The 18946-nt window shown below is 45.5% G+C and overlaps 1 protein-coding gene across 5 annotated transcripts in view; it reads right to left on the bottom strand.

The window, feature by feature from the left end:
- Positions 1–18946, bottom strand: part of TNS3 (tensin 3) — a 315575-nt gene that overhangs the window by 8948 nt on the left and 287681 nt on the right. For all 5 annotated transcript variants that reach the window (XM_017500856.2, XM_037728608.1, XM_037728609.1 and 2 more), the window contains 5 exons: positions 18233–18319; positions 13520–13651; positions 10099–10194; positions 9192–9269; positions 8016–8093 (listed from right to left, as the gene is read on the bottom strand). In XM_017500856.2, the coding sequence (XP_017356345.1) occupies positions 8016–8093; positions 9192–9269; positions 10099–10194; positions 13520–13651; positions 18233–18319 (471 nt within the window). The remainder of the gene's footprint in view (positions 1–8015; positions 8094–9191; positions 9270–10098; positions 10195–13519; positions 13652–18232; positions 18320–18946) is intronic.

The raw sequence follows: 18946 nt of genomic DNA, 5'->3' as shown, positions 1-18946 counted from the left end.
GATGGGCTTTGCTCCTGCTAATTCTGAAAGCATGAACAGTGAGTGCTCCAAGGGTGCACTTGCTCCCATGTCAAGGCAGAGGGTAAGCGAGTTACTAGAGCAAAGCAGACACGCCTGGTGTGGTTTTGCCTTCTCCCCAGCCAGAAGGAGTTTTCCATTCGCCCTGCAGCAGTATTAAACCCTCATGTCCCGGGTGGAGCCCAGGGCACCTTCTCTGGTCTCAGGGTGGGTCTGGACAACAGTCACATCAGCATGGTAGGTAAGGAGCTCCCAAGAAACATCTGTGAGGGAAGCATGTGTCCTGGAATCCTGGCTGCCAAGAGAAGGAATGGCTTGCAGTGAGCTCAGAGAACAGACTGGAAAAAGCCAGTAAGTGGCCCGGCCTTGCCTGTGTCCTGGCTCCTCGTGCTGCCAAGGGAAGGCTGTGGGTCTTGTCCCCACCCACCTCCTCTTGGGGGAAGGAAAACAACTGGGCTCCATAACAACTCTTCTCTCCCTTCTAGCCTGTGATCCTGCAGCTCAAACACAGTACACATGCGACTTTGGGCCGTGGGGGAAACTGAGGTGTTCCGAGACATCCAGGCTTGGCCTGAAGCTCACTCACTGAAGGAAACCAGGCCCTCTCCTGCCCAAAGGCCGAGCAGGCGCCCTCCTGAGGAAAAGAACTGCTCTCACTCACTCGCCCCGTATGCTGTATACAAGTCCCTCTATGTGAGTATGTACGTATCTTAATTCCATGGTAAAGTCCTCTAAAGTTTCACTAACAGAAAAAGAGTGCTTCCCCACAGTCTACAGCAGCACGTCCCAGCACTTGGATGCACCGTCCGTGCTGGGTGGTGCTGTCTCCCCCAGCTGTGTTCTCCTGGGGGAGGCAGGCCTATGGAGCAGCACCATCTTCTCTTTGCCTTGGAGTCTGGCTTTCCAGAACCAGCAAGGCCCATGCCTACTGGCAGGTGGTTTAGCAGGTGTGTTGGCAGGTGCACAGACAGATGTGCTGGCAGGTGGTCTGACTCGTGGGCTGCAGGATGCACGGACACACAGGCCCACAGATGGGCTAGGATGTCCCTGCGTGTCAGAGTGCAGGGCCACTTACGAGTTGCTGGACCATCCTTTCTCTCCACAGCAAAGGCCATTGTGTTTAGAGCTGAAGACACTCTGAGGAACTGAGCCCATTTTTGATGATAACTTGGTGATATGGTTTGGTTGTGTTCCCACCCAAATCTCATCTTGAACTGTGGCTCCCAAAATCCCCATGTGTGGTGGGAGGGACCCGGTGGGAAGTAACTGAATCATGGGGGTGGGGCTTTCCCATGCTGTTCTTGTGACAGTAAGTCTCACAAGATCTGACAGTTTTATAAAGGTCAGGTTTCCTGCACACACTCTCACCTGGCACCATGTAAGACATGTCTTTGCTGTTCCTTCGCCTTCCGACATGATCATAAGGTCTCCCCAGCCATGTGAAAGAAACTGTGAGTCCATTAAACCTCTTTTTCTTTATAAATTACTCAGTCTCAGATATGTTTGTATTAACATCATGAGAACAGACTAATATACTTGGTGATATTTATCAGGTGAATCTGAAACACCTAGAAGTAACCTAGAGGTCCTGCTTCTAAGGAGATTGAGAAAGGAAATATTCTATAACCACATGGGATAGCTAACCTGCAGAGACAGACATTAGTGCCACATATTCATTATATTCCCATTATATGGGAAAGATCAGAAACACACTAGAAATGAGAAAGGGGTAAAATGAGCCCCCTCAGTGGAATACCACACGGCCAGCAAGCGGTAACCAGGAAAACCACACGGCAGCCTGGAGAGACGTCATCAGCAATCAGCACGGAAAGCAGAATAAAAGCCACGTCTGCTATGATTAGAACGGGAAAATAAAAAGCATGTGTGTATACAGACAGGAGCTGCGAGGGAGCCTGGAGAATTCGAAACAGACCTCGTGATGGGGACAGCCTGTCTATGACTGTACTGGCATTACTGTCATGCTAATCATGCAGTTATAAAAGAGAGAAAAAAGGGGAAATTTTGACCTAACTTACTAGGAAAATTCCACAAAACTGGCACAATCTCAGCCAGTTCACACAGAACCACGGCTGCCATAGCCCAGACCCACACACTCTTGAGAGAGCCACAAATGGCTTTCTGACGAGCAGCAGTCCGGCTGGCTAGCGTTTGGTAGGAATTTGCTGTTTGGGGAATCTCTCTCCCTAATGCAGGAGCTATGTCATCACTTCTCAAAGCAAAGAAGAAAATGCTGCCACTAGGGTGGCTGTTCTATGAAGGGGACACATCAGCCAATTAACACCAAGTGCCCCAAAGCCTTTCTCCAGCAGAGAACAGGCCTGCGCCTGCCTGAGGGTCGACACTGTGCCTGTCCAACTGCACCTGGCCCAAGTGCTCATGCCAGAGGTGAAGATTAGGTGCCCAGTGACAGTTACCAGGAAGGCGTCCACCAGACCCATGGCATGGAGCTCTGTCAATTGCTGGCTACTCTGGGAAAGGGACTTGATAACACAGAACAAAGTCTAGGGCCCACATGTGGGAACTTGTCCTAAGGCAGCAATCCAGAATTCAGAAAAAAAGGACATAATGCAGAAAGATGGTCACCTAAGCATTGTCTGTGGTATTAAAAATCAGAAACATACTAAATAAACAAGCATAAGGAGGTGAATTACGTGCAGGTCCAGATGGACCGTTGTGTAGCCATGAAAAATGGGACCTGCATTATGCTTGTAAAAACCATGGGTAAACTTATTAATCTAAGAGATGTGAAAAGAATCATACATGCAGCATGACTCCAACTACAAGGAAAAAGGCAGCCTATGATTGGATCTGGTTGACATTAGGAGTGGTCTTTGGACTGGAGAACACTGAACCTGCTGTCCACCCTTCCTCCCAATATTCAGGGACTGCATAGGGGTAACAGATCTATCATTTTTCCTTTACTTTTGTTTTCCATTTTTAAAATTTAAAGAACATACATGACTTTATTTTTTTTAAAAAGTATAAGTACCATATGCTAAAAAATGCAACCACAACATTTCTGGGAAATCTATTATAAGGCTAGTAAAAAGAAATGTCTTTCTTTTCAGGATTATATTATATTCCTCTGCTTTAACAAGAAACAATTAGGAACTGAGGCTTAAATCACAAATAGAAATAGTTTTAGAGATTGGAACAAAGGCATAATGGCCTTAGTATCAAATGAAAAGGGATTAAACTGGAAAAAATTAAAAGTTCATTTTCATATTTGTAAGTTGCCTGACTGCTAATATTTCTGAGTCTCGGCTCCCTCTATCTTTACAATGTGGAAATTGGACGTGATCATCTCAAAGAACACTGCACATCCAGGAGTCTGGGACTCTACGCGAATTAGGACAAGAGATGAAGTTCAGTTTAGGAAAGAAAACTAAATTGCTGGAGGTCATCAGAGATTGCAGTAGTTCCACCATCTTGCTACAATGGTTGTTCTGCGCTGATTCTAAACACTTGCAGCCAATCCTCCAGGGGAAGACGGCACCAGCTGAGGGGTGGTCACTGTGACAGTCTCACTCCTCCGGTGACAGATCTGCTGTTCTGGTTCCGTGACTTGGAAACAGGGTTAACGTAATGGACAGCAAACATTCGCAGCTCTCAATGTGTTTTGGAAATGACATTTTTAAAGAAAAAAAGCTCAATATATAAATGCCCAACTCAGACAATTAGATACAAACTCAAAGTTCTGAGTGAAATCGTCTGACTCTAAGAAGACCCACCCTTAAAAAAAAAATTGGAGTGTTTGATACATTTCATATGTAATGTTAAAAGATGGGAAAATGTACTTAAAAATGATAAGGCAGGATAGAAGAGAAAGTTGAAATATCTAAAAACAAGCGCTATTGGGATGCACTGTTACGATCGACTAAATTCACCCAATTCATCTATCAGTCCCACACTTACTGAGTGACTGTAGGATAAGGACAAAACTGAAACACTGCTCATGATGAGAAGCTGCTAAATCAAAAGAACAGAATGCACAGATGTGTGTGCCCTGGTGCTACCATACAGGGCTGAACAGGCAGGGCTGTGTCCCTGAGCGGATATGGGCATGGCTGGACGTGGGAGCTGAACGCCAGGCCTGGATGTGCCACTCAGGAGCCAGGGCTGTCACGATGGGTCCTCTGTCTATGACACGGGATGACAAGACACTACATGCACAGGCCCTGTGGGTGGAAGAGAGGAGCCAACAAGTTGGGCAGGACAAGTGCTCTGTGCCTGCTGCCATCACCAATCTTCAACGCTTTCCTGAACACTGCCAATGCATATGTTGTGATTTAAAAACCACTAATCAAATGTTTTCAAAATTTCACATACACTTTTAAAAGGTGTGACTGACACAAATAAATCCATCAGAGTGGATCTGGTTTCAGAGCCCCCGTCTTCCCAGTTAAGAGTGAGTGAGCCGCTCATCAGAGAGGTCTGCAGTGAATTCCTGCATCCTCCTGACACTTGACTGGGACCCACAGACAGGGTCCACTGTTACTTTAACAGCTTTAAAAGCTAAGAACCATGATGGGCTCCAGGGACCCCCTAAAACAGATTTGGGGGCTGTGGTCTAGGACCAGCCCAGGCCCAAAGATGGGATCTAGAGCTCACAAGGGAAAGGGTGAGGCCAGCTTCCCAAGAAAGGCCATTCCTCTTGGGCCAGAAAAACACTCCCAAGACACTTTCAATGTCCTAATCATTTCTTCTTTTCAACTGCTATGTGTGGAAATATTATTACCCCCACCGACCAGATACAAACCTCAGGTCTGAGAGGCTAAGTGATCTGCCAGAGATCAAAATCCTGAGTGGCAGAACGTGCCCTGAAAGCCATGACCACAGGTACACTTTTCATTTTGGAGCTTCGAGCTTCAGCATACTTGCAATTTGGGACAAGCTATTTTCACCTTTACTTTGGCCACAGATAACTTATTGTATAAGGAGAGTCTAAAATGACTTAAACACTATAAACATTCCATTCAAAACAAAGCAATTTTACTTTAGCTGGGTAACAGACACAGTGATGTATAATTTTACAGAGGAAAGCTACATAGAAGAATAATACAAATTGTAGAGAAAATAAGAAAATGCCTGCATATTTCATACAGCTTCCTTGTAGAGTTACACCTGTAAAATAATCTACAAATAGATGAGGTATGGAATGGGGGTATTTCTAGTCCAATCTTCTACCAGACTCAGAAATTCCCTCCCCAACATTTCTGAAAGTAAATGCCTACCTTGCATGAAAAACTTCCAATGGGTTTGAAACTCAAGGTTTGAAAGTCAGCATGCCCCACTGTCCTCTCTGTGTCCCTCCCTCAAGGCCACAGAATCACAAGAGCCCTATGGTGTGTGGTTTGTTATAAAACTTCCAATGGGTTTGAAACTCAAGGTTTGAAAGTCAGCATGCCCCACTGTCCTCTCTGTGTCCCTCCCTCAAGGCCACAGAATCACAAGAGCCCTATGGTGTGTGGTTTGTTTATAACCTTCTTACACTGGGGCCACTAGGACTGCATCTAACGCTGCAAAAGCAACCTGGCCTGGAACTAATGAGTGATTACAGAAAGATTGCTGGATACAAGGTTAATATACAAATGGTCAATTGCTTTCCTAAATACCTGCAATAAACAAGTAAAATTTGAAATTAAAAACACAATACCATTTACATTAGCACCTCCCAAAAGCTACTTACATTTAAATCTAACAAACTATCGACAAGATCTGTATGAGCAACACTACAAAACTCTGATGAAAGATACAGAAAACTAAATAAATGGAGAGATATTCCATATTCATGGACAGGAGAACTCAACTTTTGTCAAGAAGACAGTTCTTCCTAACTTCATCTATAGATTCAACACAATCTCAATCAAAATTCCAGCAAGTTATTCTGTGGATATTGACAAAGTGATTCTACAGTTAATACAGAAAGGCACAAGACCAAAAACAGCAAACACAATATTGAAAGAGAAGAACAAAGTTAGAGGAATGATACTATTTGACTTCCAGGATTACTATAAAGCTAAAGCAATCAATACAATGTGATATTGGTGAAATAACAAATAGGTGAATTAAAGAATTCAAAAGTAGACTCACATGAGCATAGTTAACTAATCTTTGACAAAAAAGCAAAAGCAATATAACTGTGAAAAAACAGATTTTTCAACTAGTGGTACAGAAGCAACTGGACATCTGCAGGCAAAAAATAAAAAAATGAATCAAGACACAGACCTTACATCCTTCACAAAAATTAAATTAAAATGGACCCTAGACTTAATAATACCTTGAGAATAACATTGGAAAAAAATCTACCTGGTCTTGGGTTTGGTGATGACTTTTAAGATACAATACCAAAATCACAATCCATAAAATAGGAAATTGATAAGCTGGATTTTATTAAAATCAAAAATTTCTGCTCTGTAAGAGAATGAAAAGGTGAGCTATGAAATGGAAGAAAATATTTTCAAAAGGCCTATCAAGTAAAGGACTAGTTTCTAAAATACACAAAGAACTCCTAAAATTTAACAATAAGAAAACAAAATCCCAATTAAAGAAACAGGCCATAAACCTCTACGAATACCTCACCAAAGAAGACATACAGATGGTAAATAAACAGCTGAAAAGGTGCTCCACGTCGTAAGTCATCAAAAACAATGAGATACTACCACACTACTATTAGAAAGGCCACAATCCAGAACCCTGGCCACACCAAATTCTGGCAAGGATGTGGGGCAACAAGAACTTGCATTCATTGCTAATGGGAATGCAAAATGGGACAGCCACATTGATAGACAGTTTGCCAGTGCCTTATAAAACTAAACACACTCTTACCATACAATCCAGGAATGCACTCCTGGCATCCACGCGCAGGAGCTGATAACTTACATCCATTCAAAAACCTGCACATGGGTGTTCACAGCAGCTGTATTCATTACTGCCAAAACTTGAAAGTACCCATGATATCTTTTAATAGGTGAATGAGCTATTGAACTGATACACTGAGACAATGAAATATTTGCTGCTAAAAAAATATGAGCTATTAAGACATAAAAACACATGGAGGAAACTTAAATGCATATTACGAAGTGAAAGAAGCCAACCTCAAAAGGCTATTAGCTATATGGTTTCAACTATATGACAATTCTGGAAAAGTTGAAAATATGGAGACAATAAAAACATGAGTAACTGGTTGCCTGGGGTTGGTGGGGGAGGGAGGATGAACAAATGGGGCACAGGGGATCTTTAGGGCAATAAAATAATTCACTATAATATTATAACGGTGATTACCTGTCATTATGCATTTGTCCAAACCCATAGAATGCAAGACATCAAGGTGAACCTAATATAAACAAACTAGGGACTTGGGTGACGAGGCTGTGTCAATGCAGGTTCATCAACTGTAACACGTGTACTGCTTTGCTGGGGGATGTTGGCAGCAGGGAGGCTATGTGTGTATATGGTGTATCTCTGTACCTTCTCCATTTTAATGTCAATCTGTCACTGCTCTAAAAAAAGAAACTCTATGAATACATTTTTTTTAAGTGAACGGCTCTTTCTGGCGAGCTGGTTCTTGGGTGTTGTGTGTCTCACTGGGATTGCTGGTAGTGTGGGTCAAATCGTTGACTCATGCCAAGTGACTTGTTGACTCACGTCTCTGGAACATTTCTACATTTACAGCTGCCGAGACAGGTCACCCACATCCTGTCTTACTATATTTTCCCCCAAACTAAATCCGGGGCTTGACATTTATTCCAATGAATTTAGTCTTGCTCAAGTCAGACCAGCCCATGAAGCCCTGGTTGAAGTACCAACAATTGCACCCCACCCAGCTCTATGCAAGCTTCTATAAAAGGAAACCTCCTTCAAGGCTCACAGGAAAGAAAGGAAACCTGAATACTGAAAGTGCAAAAGGAAGTTGTGTCAGTGAGCCCTTTTTCTCCCCAGTCACCAGATGTGGAAACAGAGCTGCATTTACTGACCTGCCCCCTGCTTCAACAGCTCAGCTGCTGAATTGGCTGCCGTTTGTGGAGAATTTTCTGCTATTTCCTCCAATGGATCTGTAGGAAGGGGCAAGAAAACACAGAAATGAGTCCTGCTCCTGACCAAGAATCCTCATGACAAAGTTAGACAACCTGATGACAGAATTCCCAGACGGTGACATGCAATGGTTTTGCAGAGTTGAAAGTTTCCCTTTGGGACAATAATCTGACCCAGAGAAACCATGATCACATTCTGAATGAAAGTAGAGATGGGCCGGGTGTGGTGGCTCATGCCTGTAATCCCAGCACTTTGGGAAGCCAAGGAGGGCGGATCACGAGGTCAAGAGATCAAGACCAGCCAGGTCAACATGGTGAAACCCCTTCTACTAAAGAATACAAAAAATTAGCTGGGTGTGGTGGCACGCGCCTGTAGTCCCAGCTACGTGGGAAACTGAGGCAGGAGAATTGCTTAAACCCAAGAGGCGGAGGTTTGCAGTGAGCTGGGATCGTGCCACTGTACTCCAGCCTGGCACCTGGTGACACAGTGAGACTCTGTCTCAAAAAAAAAAAAGAAAGTAGAGATGACAAGGCCTAACAAAATATTTTTCTAATCACCGAATTAGTCATGTGAATAATGATATTTTGAAAGATAAATCACATTTACCTATATATTAAGATAGATCATTTTTACGTGAAGTCATGACTGCTTAGGAAAACTGGAACATATGGTCACATCACTCTGATAGGCTGTGGGGGTTGTTTTAAATTTTATTACAGATCTTGTCCAACAAACATAAAAGTAAAAAGAACATTGCATCTATCATCTAAGTTCAACAACATCAACATTTTGCCCACTTTGTAGAAACAGAAAAATCCAGCATCAATGACCCTGAAGACTTCTTTGTCTGAGCATTTTGTATTTTTAAGCTACAGAATTTTTGCTCTATAGAAACCCTTCATCAAAATCCATGATGTAAAGCTATCTGGGAGTTGTCAGGTGAAGCAGAATCTCCTCTTCTCTCCTTGATTTGGGTGAACTCGTTGGCCTTTTCTTGGGTTCAACCATGAGTACACGAACAAGCCTCCAGTCTTATTATTTTTCTCAATGGATCTTTATGGATCTCTGAAACCAGTGGCCTTGGCTTTAGACAATCAACACAGAGCCAGACCCCTTACCTCTCTCTGGGATAAGCAGCTTGCACGGCAAGGCCAAGGGCGTGATGGAATGCTGGCACACCAAGGCCGTCAGGCTCCCTGCAAAGCGAACAGACAGCAAACAAGAGTCAACAACCACTGTAGGTTTTGTGTGCTCAGTGTATCAGCTGGAATGAAACTGATGCGAAGGCTGAGCCCTTATCTTTTTATGATATGTCAGATTAGTGTGCAGCCTTGTGCAAAAAACTTCAAAGAAGTAACAAGTTCCAAAAGATGGTTGAGAGGTAAGGAAAGGGAACTGCTGATCACTGTTATCATAGATACATCATTACCAAGTTACAAAGACTAAAGCACACAGTGTGCTGGATCTTGAATTGGGAGGGCTGACATCCAGCCAACTCCAACTTACATTTGTGGCAGGCCACATATATGGCCCCCGCACGATGCTTCCTAACAAAGCTCTAATAACGATGATGCCTAAGGCTGCACTGTGCTTTGTTTGGCTGGCTCAAGCCATCTTTCCAACAAGCTCATGAGGTAGGGAAGGCTCCCAGTTGCAGGGAAGGCAGGGTGCTCCGTTGGGAGCTCTGTGCTGCTCCTTGTGCCTGTGGGATAGGGTCACACGGGGGCTCAAACCTTCTCAGGACTTATCTGCCTGCCAACTAGGACAGAATCTTATTGAAGTCTGTAATTCCTACTTCCGGTATAATGCTTTTCATATGTTTGTTTTTGACAAAGCTTTCAAGAACAATTTCAAATCTAGTTTATCTTAAAGATAATAATGCAGATCAGTGGGATTTCGGAACTGGGGACTGAACAATGAGTAAACCACCACAAGAGTGATGGTCCCAAACCTCAGTTTAGCGAGCAGAGGGAATACAGGCCTCATGAGTTCAGAACACTGATGGCAACCTCTGAAGCAACTTACCGAAATATGGTTCATTCGAGCACCCTTTCAACCGCACTCCCTTCGGGGTACACTCGATCAAAAAGTGCCGAACAAGTTCATTGGCCAAATCTCCAGCTGTGGTAACACATTTAAAGAAAGAAGAATGTTTTGAAAATGAGAGAATGGGAGAATTGGAAAGAGAGAGCACTAAAGCCAGAAGACAGCTGAAAAGGCTCTTCTCCGAAGGGTCCAGCCACTGTGCAAGAGGCGGCCAAAATCCATCTTCATCCTAGGAATGGTAACTGGGCTGCAGGACGGCTGGATGAGCACAGGCTAGGTCAGATGCAGGGCAGGAACCCCTGCAGTGACAGTGTGGGGGCTGGAGAGGTCGCTTGGGAGATGCCTTCAAACATTCTGCAAGAATCCCCAGTGAAGGGAATGAGCTTGCAGCTAAGAAACAGGATCACAAATCTCCAGCTGAATCCCCTCTCAGAGGAGCGATGAGAAAGGCTCAGACACAAGATGATACCTAGAATGAATTGCCGAAAAGAGCTAGAAAAAGGTCAGTCTTCCAGGTGGAATTTAACAAGGAGCTTGGGTCTGCAAAACCTTCCAGAAAGCAAGCACTCAGCTGCACAGGAGTAGCACTCTACCACATTGCTATTAATAGTAAACAGTACATCTGCTTCAGGCCAGCCCATGAGTCCAAAGAGAAAACACGTCGTGAAAAGCCACTGAATGGCAAAACTGTCTGAGAGTGGAAAAGTACAAACAGCATAACCAAAAGAACAGGAAGTCACTGCCCTCTGCTAATGAGTCCAACAGGCCTTTACAGTGTGCTGTATTTCTGTGTTCTGGGGCCTTCTTCATCACCCTCCATGGGAGCCTGTCTGCCTGAACTTCTAATATTTCGGATGTTGGAAACCTCCTGGCAGCAGGACCCACTGGAGTTGGGCGTGGTCCTCAGTTCCTTGCCCACAGCAGGCTTCCAAAGGGTGTTTATAAATATGACAAAGCCTGGACGTGATGGGTCATGCCTGAAATCCCAGCACTTTGGGAGGCTGAGGCAGGCAGATCACTTGAGGTCAGGAGTTCAAGACCAGCCTGACCAACATGGTGAAACCCCATCTCTATTAAAAATAAAAAAAAAAAAAAAAAAACAACCCATAAATAAACGTGACAAATATCACTGTGTCAGCATTTCACAAGGCCAGTAAAGCTTGCAGAAAAGGAAATGATCAGATTCTATAAAGGGCCGTGCTGAATTAAGCTGGGATAAGAACATACAGTACTGCCATTCAGTTGTGGGAGGAAAATGATGCCTGGCTTTCAAACTGAAAAGGACACCATGCGTGGGTCTGGATGCCACCTGTGAGAAACGGCTCAGTGGGAAGTCCTTCTGTCCAGGGCTTTCTGGAGAATAGCATTCAGAAAGTCCCTAGCTGTCCCATATCCAGGTTACCGGAGGTGGCACAGTAAATGGCTGTGGCTCTTTATGAGCTGGTAAACTATTTGCTCGGCTCTGTCCTTGGATTCTGAAATCTGAATGTCAAATCCAGGGCAGCGTGAAGACACAGCAGCCAGATAAGGTTTCACCCAGAGGCCACCAACAATGCTGGGTTTCCTGAAGTCTGCTATTCTAATATCCCCTATTTTGTTCCCTTCATCTTAAGATTTGAGTCCAAAGTCTGTCTGAGAGGCAGGATGCATGCACAGAGGTAGAATCAGTTACACACTATCACCTAGATTCTAAAAAGATAATGCACGCAGCAATGTTATTTGTCCTTGCCCTAAAACTTTACACAGAAACCAAGGAGCCAAGCAAAACCCTAGAGCTGCCATCCCCCACTCCTGCTCTTGCAATAATCTCATCTCTGCAGACTCGCCAGATGCTCTTGGTCCTGAGACCCTTTTTCCTGCCGTCATTATTCAGTTTGCTTCCAAATAAGGCTTGAACAGTCCTCAACAATCAGGTCGAACTCAGCTCTCCAGCTACAAAAGCCCTTATTTCCACTCAGAAGCAGCATGTTGCTGGGCTTTTTATGCTGGAATTCTGGCTGCTGGAAGATCCTACTTTTCAAGAATTATCTGTTCTTTCTCCCCTACACACCTTCTCTCCACTTCACTTCAAGACACTCAGTGTCCACAGGTTTCAGGGCTGAGCTTTGACTGAGCCCCAGATCCTTCCCAGCCTCACCCCTCCTTCCATTCTCACACCGTTACCTGTGCCAAAATGAACCCATAGATGTTTCTGGAAATGCTACAGCCCTGCCTGAGGCTGGACCGTCTGGCAGCCAAATCATACATTCCACAGGGTGTAACTCCAAGGCGATTTTCTCCAGGAAGCGTGAAGTAGAGGTTTTATCCAGGGATTTGGATAAATCCTCTCAGGTACTAGGCAAAGAGCATGAGTGAACCACGTGGGTGTCTCACTTTTCTGTAAACACAGGGAGTTTAAAATCTGAGCTGCTTCTGATTTCCCCACTTCCAGTGAGTCAAGTTGCCCTTACAAGGAACCAAGGCCCTGCAATGTCCCCTCAGTCCACAATTTCCACTTGGGGAGACAGAGAGGGTGAAAGAATAGCTTCCCTTTCCTTTGAGTTTGTGGCATGGTAGCACACAAAGAGGACTATCATGGGGCAAAAGGGGAAAGGGGAGAAAAAAGGAAAAAAAAAAGAATAAACTGAATATCTGTGGATGCTGGCAAGGTTGTGGAGAAAAAGGAACACTTTTTCACTGTTGGCAAGAGTGTAAAATAGTTCAACCATTGTGGAAGATGGCGTGGCGATTCCTCAAAGACCTAGAGGCAGAAATACCGTTTGACCCAGCAAACCCATTACGGGGTATTATACCCAAAAAAACAGAAATCATTCTATTACAGGTTGGTGCAAAACTCATTACAGTTTTTTGCCATGAGTTTTAATGCAAAAAGGATTCAGGCAAGCATAGTCTTCTACCTGCATTGGGAATCTCTCATGACGCTAGGCTTACTCTAGTATCACTTTTAATCCATCTAAAACTACCCTATTGAGTATAATACAAGAACAGTGCGTGTAGTCTGCTAGTTTTCATATAAAAAGGTGTGTTTGCCTGCGTTTGTACAGGTAATCAGTGAAAAGACACACACGAATCTACTCCAGATGGCTGCCCAAGGGAGGTGACAGGGTAATGAGGGAGGCGGAGCCGAAATGGAAGCAAAACGGGCTCAGTGGATACCTTCTCCTATGGTTCTAATTTTTGAATGACATGAATTACCTATTCAAAACAAAAAAAGTAAAATTTACAAATTAATGTTCTTTCTTCAATAAGGTGAATGCTTTGTAATATACACCTGAAAAAATAAATACTAAGAATAAAATGTGAGTATTGTTAAAGTCATCTATTTTATTAGCCTAACAATAAACGAACAGGGCTTCTCTGTGGATGGGTTGAACAGATCAATAGGGAGTGGTAACCTCACCTTTCTTGTTCAGCTGGAGGACTGAAGGTGGGGGCGTGGCCACCTTCATGGCCAGGCCATAGGCTCCTCGGAAGGAATGGCTGTCTCTAACGATGAATGAGCCTGGTTCCTTGTCCTTCAACATGGCAATGGCTGGAGAAAGGGAGGAGAAAGACATGAACGTCTGCCAGGTAGACAAAGGTCTGTGCCCACTCATAACCTTGGGATAGGTCCTCTTCCCCTTACTCTTTTCGAAAATTGAGTCAGTGGGGACCTGGCCGGTACCCCGTTGCTTGGCTGGAAGAACAACGTGTCAGTGCAGTTGAGGGACCCTGAGGGAGGTCTCTGTGGTGTCATGTATGTTTCATGGGTGGGCCTGCCTGTGAGGAGGCAGAAGAAACAGGAACATCCCTCTCTTTAGCTAGTCTGAGATGCCAAGTACTGTCCTGGGGGCTGCCCATGGAAAAACACAGGATTTCTGTTAATCCCTCAACACCTGTGACATCCAAATGATGGTCCGCATCTGACATTCCAGGAGACGGAGGCTCATGCTGAGTAAGAAACAGAACCAGGTCCAAATATACACAAACGGGGGAAGCAGACAGTGGGAGGGAGGCTGTCACAGCACACCCTGCCACTACCTGGACGTTGCCACCTATGGCATTTGTCTTAAAGATTTTAAAACATGGACTCTTTTAACAGCATAAAAGGAAAGAAGTTTCCAATTACACTTTCTGATGAAAGGGCATGCCCAAAGTGTTATTGAAAATTTAATACAAATTCCAAGATTCAACAAGGAAATAACAAAATAGAGGTGGCCCTCTATCCCATGGCTCCGTGGCTGACATGGCCAAATGAGCCCAGCCTGGATGGGGCTGAGGACACCTTCCCCATGTGCCTGCCAACCCAGGGCCCTGCACAGTGGGTCACCCAGCTTCCTTGGTGAGACTGGTAAGCATTCAGCTAATCAAAATCATTGCTTCAAAAATCCTCTCCCCTTCTTGATCACAATCTGGCATTTCTAAGTCCCATCTCATGACACAGGAAGACGATGAAGTGGGTTAGGGTGACAGTAACTTCAACTTGATGCTGCCAAGACAGGCTAGAATGTTCCCTGATGACTATGTCTCAGAATTTCTTTTCTAGACATTTATTCTTTATGTTAAAAAATGGAGAAAACTGGGGATTTAGAGTATAAAGTTAAACATAATTACAGCCATGGAAATGCTGCCTTTCTGGATTGCCAAAGGCTCTGTCTGGGAGCGATCAGGGCACAGAACATAAACCAGTAAGTGGTGGGATGCCCCTGGCATGCCTCAGTCAATACCTCCACGGCGCACTTCCACAGAGGCCCCTCACGTGCCTTGAGGCCAGGCTGGACCCACAGCCAGGGCATCTGGCCTCAGGATGAAACGAATGATTTCTTTTACACAATTTTCAATGCCCTGCACTGCGGTCCTGTGTGCAGGATGAGGACACATGGGGAGGAGCTCAATATGCCCCTGGGGATGAAGCAGGAGCCTCTGAACTGAAGACAGGGGAAGGATGGGCAGGAAAACACAGGCAGGCTCACTGTGCATGCCTGAGACTGCTGGGAGCACCAGCCAGGCCTGCAGCCATCCACGCAAGGGACCCACAGGCTAGGAAGGGGCCCCTTCTATTATTTCCAGGGCATGGGCCCTGGGAATAAACCCTGAATCCTGATGCATGTTTTCTTACAGCATATTGTATAAACTTGGGGGCTGAACATGTATTACTTTTTTTCAATTTTTAATTTTTACTTTTTTTGAGACAGGGTCTCTCGCTCTGTCACTCATACTGAAGTGCAGTGGTGCAATCATAGTTCACTGCAGCCTCAACCTCCTGGGCTCAAGCGATCCTGCCACCTCAGCTTCTAAAGTAGCTAGGATTACACACATGCACCATCACACCCAGTTATTTTTTATTTTTTATTTTTGGTTGAGACTGGGTCTCACTATGTTGCCCAGGCTGGCCTTGAACTCCTGAGCTCAAGTGATCCTCCCATCTCAGCCTCCCTAAGTGCTGGGATTACAGGCGCGAGTCACTGGGCCTGGCCTACTTTTCTCTTTTTTTTTTTTTCCTAAGTAAGACAAAAGATCACTTACATTGTTTTTCAACTGTGATATACCTCAGAGTTTGGTTTTTTTTTGGTCACGGTTTTACTTCCTTGTGGTAAACAAAGCCTCCCGGGACTGAGACTTTGGGCAAATGTGGGTGGCAGGGGAGGGAACATGGGCTTTGCTCCGCCCACTTCTCCCCAAGCCCCAAGGGAAGTGCAGAGGTTGGCTGGGGGCGAGGGGGCTGCACTCTCCCGCACAGGCAATGGGAGCAAGAGGAGAATTTTAAAGCCATTGTTTTTCCAAACAGAAGTGGGCTGGGGAGCTGGTGTGCTGAAGTTGTAAAATAGAGCAGCCACACACTGCACACGGCAGCCACGCACTTCACCCCGGCACCGGCACCACGTTCCTCGCCTGGAGATGGGCGTGAGGGGAGGGGAGGTAGGTGAGTCTTCTCACCATCTCACACTGTCTCGCCCTTCAACGAGTAATTTCACAGCATCCGGAGAAGCAACAGCCCACAAGTACAGCTGGGACAGTAGTATTTAATTTCCATTTTACTTTAAGGTCCTCTTTTCCTCCTGAGGTATTTTTAGGTTAGCTTTAGGAAATCTCAAGGAATTAAATATGTCACAAATTGCACTCCCAAAGAGGGTATCTGGGTGTTTTTGTTTTTTTTTTCCTGCATCCCCCTGAAATGTCACTGTAGCTTTTCTAGTAAAAGGCCCATCTGACAGTTAAAACCCAAATAAATGACACCCATGGGCAGCCTTCTGTGTCAGACTGCACAGGTCTCTTCTATATAAAATATGTAGAAAATGGAGGAGGTTATGCTTTTAGAGCTTAGCTGGAAAAACCAACACCCGATGTACATGTTAGCCATCCTGAGATGGGGTCCTCTCAGCAAACCTTTTACAACGTATGCTGAAGACCAGGCACCTGCCAACAGCAGCCCTACATGTACTGCACATCCACATCCACTTATCCTGCATCTACCAGTGCCAGCAAGGGCAGATGACTCTCACACAGCACCATGCAGCCCCCCACCACAGGCTCGAACCTCGCTACCCTGCTGAAGAAGCCAGCAGTGCGCTCCAACCCAAATCTGTCTGTTTCAGATGCCCCCTGCTTCAATGACATCACACAAGGAGAGAAGGGGGCGTCTCGCCCCACACATCGCCCTGTTCTAAAAGACGGCGCCAACAGAGTGGAAGGGTCTGTGCAGAATCTTCTAGGACATGGTGCTGGATAAGCACCTCTCAGTCTGGCCACAGTCATTGGGATTCTTGAGACAAGCAGGGCCTGGGTGGTGGTGGCAGTAGGCACACAGCATCCGGCCGCAGATGAGCCCTCGGCCATGGTGAGCAGCATTTCACAAAGGCCAATTCAGGGAGATGAAGGTCTTTCCAGGCCAAGGGCTTTTTTTCTCTCTCTTCCACTTAAAATGACAATCGCTTCTTTGAGATCGTAAGAGATGCACATTCTTACCATTTCTATCATCTACATAACTGAATAGCAGAATTTCAGTGGAAAGCTGGACAGTGCTATTTTTCTGCCACTCAACTATTCATCTCTAGGCATTCCTGAGGCATCTCCATAAGAAGAGAGCTTGATTTTCTTCTGAAGCAGAGATAAAGGGGCACAGAGTAGCCAAGCAGGTCTCCCGCTGACTGCGGGCAGCTTGTCATTTCTCACTGCTTTAAACCACCCGGTTCCCTCTCTTACTCCAGCCTCCACCAGGCGGCCGCTAGGAATCATTTTAGTTCCTGGGAATCCTGACGCCATCTTCCAGGCACTGGAGGCACAGCCCCGCCCTCCCTTGCCAGGCACACACTATCTCTCCCGAGGTATATCCCAGGAGCAACAAGCTCTTTGCACTGCCAAAATGAGGGATCCAGAGGAAGGTATGCTCAGCTGAGACGGAAGGAAGGGAGGAAGGCCGTTCGGCAGCCAGAGAAGCATCTCGTGAATTCTGCTCATGGCCCAGGGGCTGCCTCCGGGCAGGGCTGCCCAGAAGAGCTTGCCAGCCCTCCTCTCCCATATCTCTTCTATTCATGCTCTGGTAAAAACTGATGCCACACTTCATGACTCAAAAATATTAATAATTTCAAACTGTGAAAGACTGCCTGACACTCTACCAAGCAGAGAGATGCTCGGCCTGGTTTGTGTGTGAGGCAAGCAGTTAAGCCCACAACCAGTTCTCATTGCTAAGTGCTTATATAGGTGTTCACCAACACAGTGTGCCTGACTTCTCAGAGCAGGGCGTCTCTCCTGCTTCCTCAGCCCGTCCTCTGTGGCTTCATGGAGATGCAGGAGAGCGTGTCTCCTCGTCACAGTCAGCAGTTGTGGGCTGGCATCACTGGCAAGCCACTGGCTGGTACAAGCAACCAGAATTATACCCTACACGCTGGAATGCTCATGGCTCGGGCCCATTCCTCACCAACTCCCTCATTAGTAGCGAGTTTTCCCCTATAAAAACTTAAAGGTTGTAGCAATTCTCCAGGAGGCATGTAATAATATGTGGGCCCTGCTCTAACTCAATCCACACCAAGGCCGCGGTTGTCTGATGTTGCCACTGCAGCGCCCATCCTCACTCAAGGCAGCTACTCGGGCGGCAGGAAAGATGCCCAAGGAGGCCCACATCCTCCCCACATACCTTGTTCTCTTGAAATATCCGCCTTGTACCAGAACTTGGAAGTGTCTTGAACAAATTTCACAATCACAAGTTTATCACCTGGAATATCTGTAAAGCAAAATTTAAAAACAGTGACTCTGTGAGGGGCACTTCTCTTCTTGCAGCCTCTCATCTGCTGTGATCCCAGAAGTCCAAATCCCATGCCAGGGGCAGGCAAGCAGAGGATGCTCTAAGGAAAGGGAATCCTGCCTTTGAAATGGCTGAGCAGGAGGAGGCAGTGACTGTCTTACAACACAAAACAAAACAACAGGATACTTGGATCTAGACCTTTGCGATACTTTTTAAGAATACGTGGAAGGTAGGGAGGACAGGGAGCAGGCCTGGTGTTGTTTAACCCATAGACCACGTTGCTTCTTATACACTTGAAATATTTCATAATTACCTTTTGGATGAATTCATTTAATTTGAAAAGGAATTTGTTATTTACAGAAAGCCATGTTCCCAAGTGAAATGGAAAATAGAACCACTGCAAATGTCTGCACTTTCTACAGATGGAAGGAATCCAGGGTGGCCAAACACAGAAGCCAAGAAGAGTGAATGAGGGGCCTGGGCCAGTGCTTGGCTTTGGGAGAGGAAAATGGAAAATACCCCAACGGCTCTGGATTTTCTCTCCAGGTGCCCAGCACAGCACTGGAGATACGCCTGCGCCCCAGCTCAGCTGCAGGTCTCAACCCT

Source organism: Cebus imitator, unplaced genomic scaffold (genome assembly GCF_001604975.1).
Source record: "Cebus imitator isolate Cc_AM_T3 unplaced genomic scaffold, Cebus_imitator-1.0 Scaffold272, whole genome shotgun sequence".
In the NCBI taxonomy this organism is placed as follows: Eukaryota; Metazoa; Chordata; class Mammalia; order Primates; family Cebidae; genus Cebus; species Cebus imitator.
This window is presented reverse-complemented; position numbering and strand designations above follow the sequence as displayed.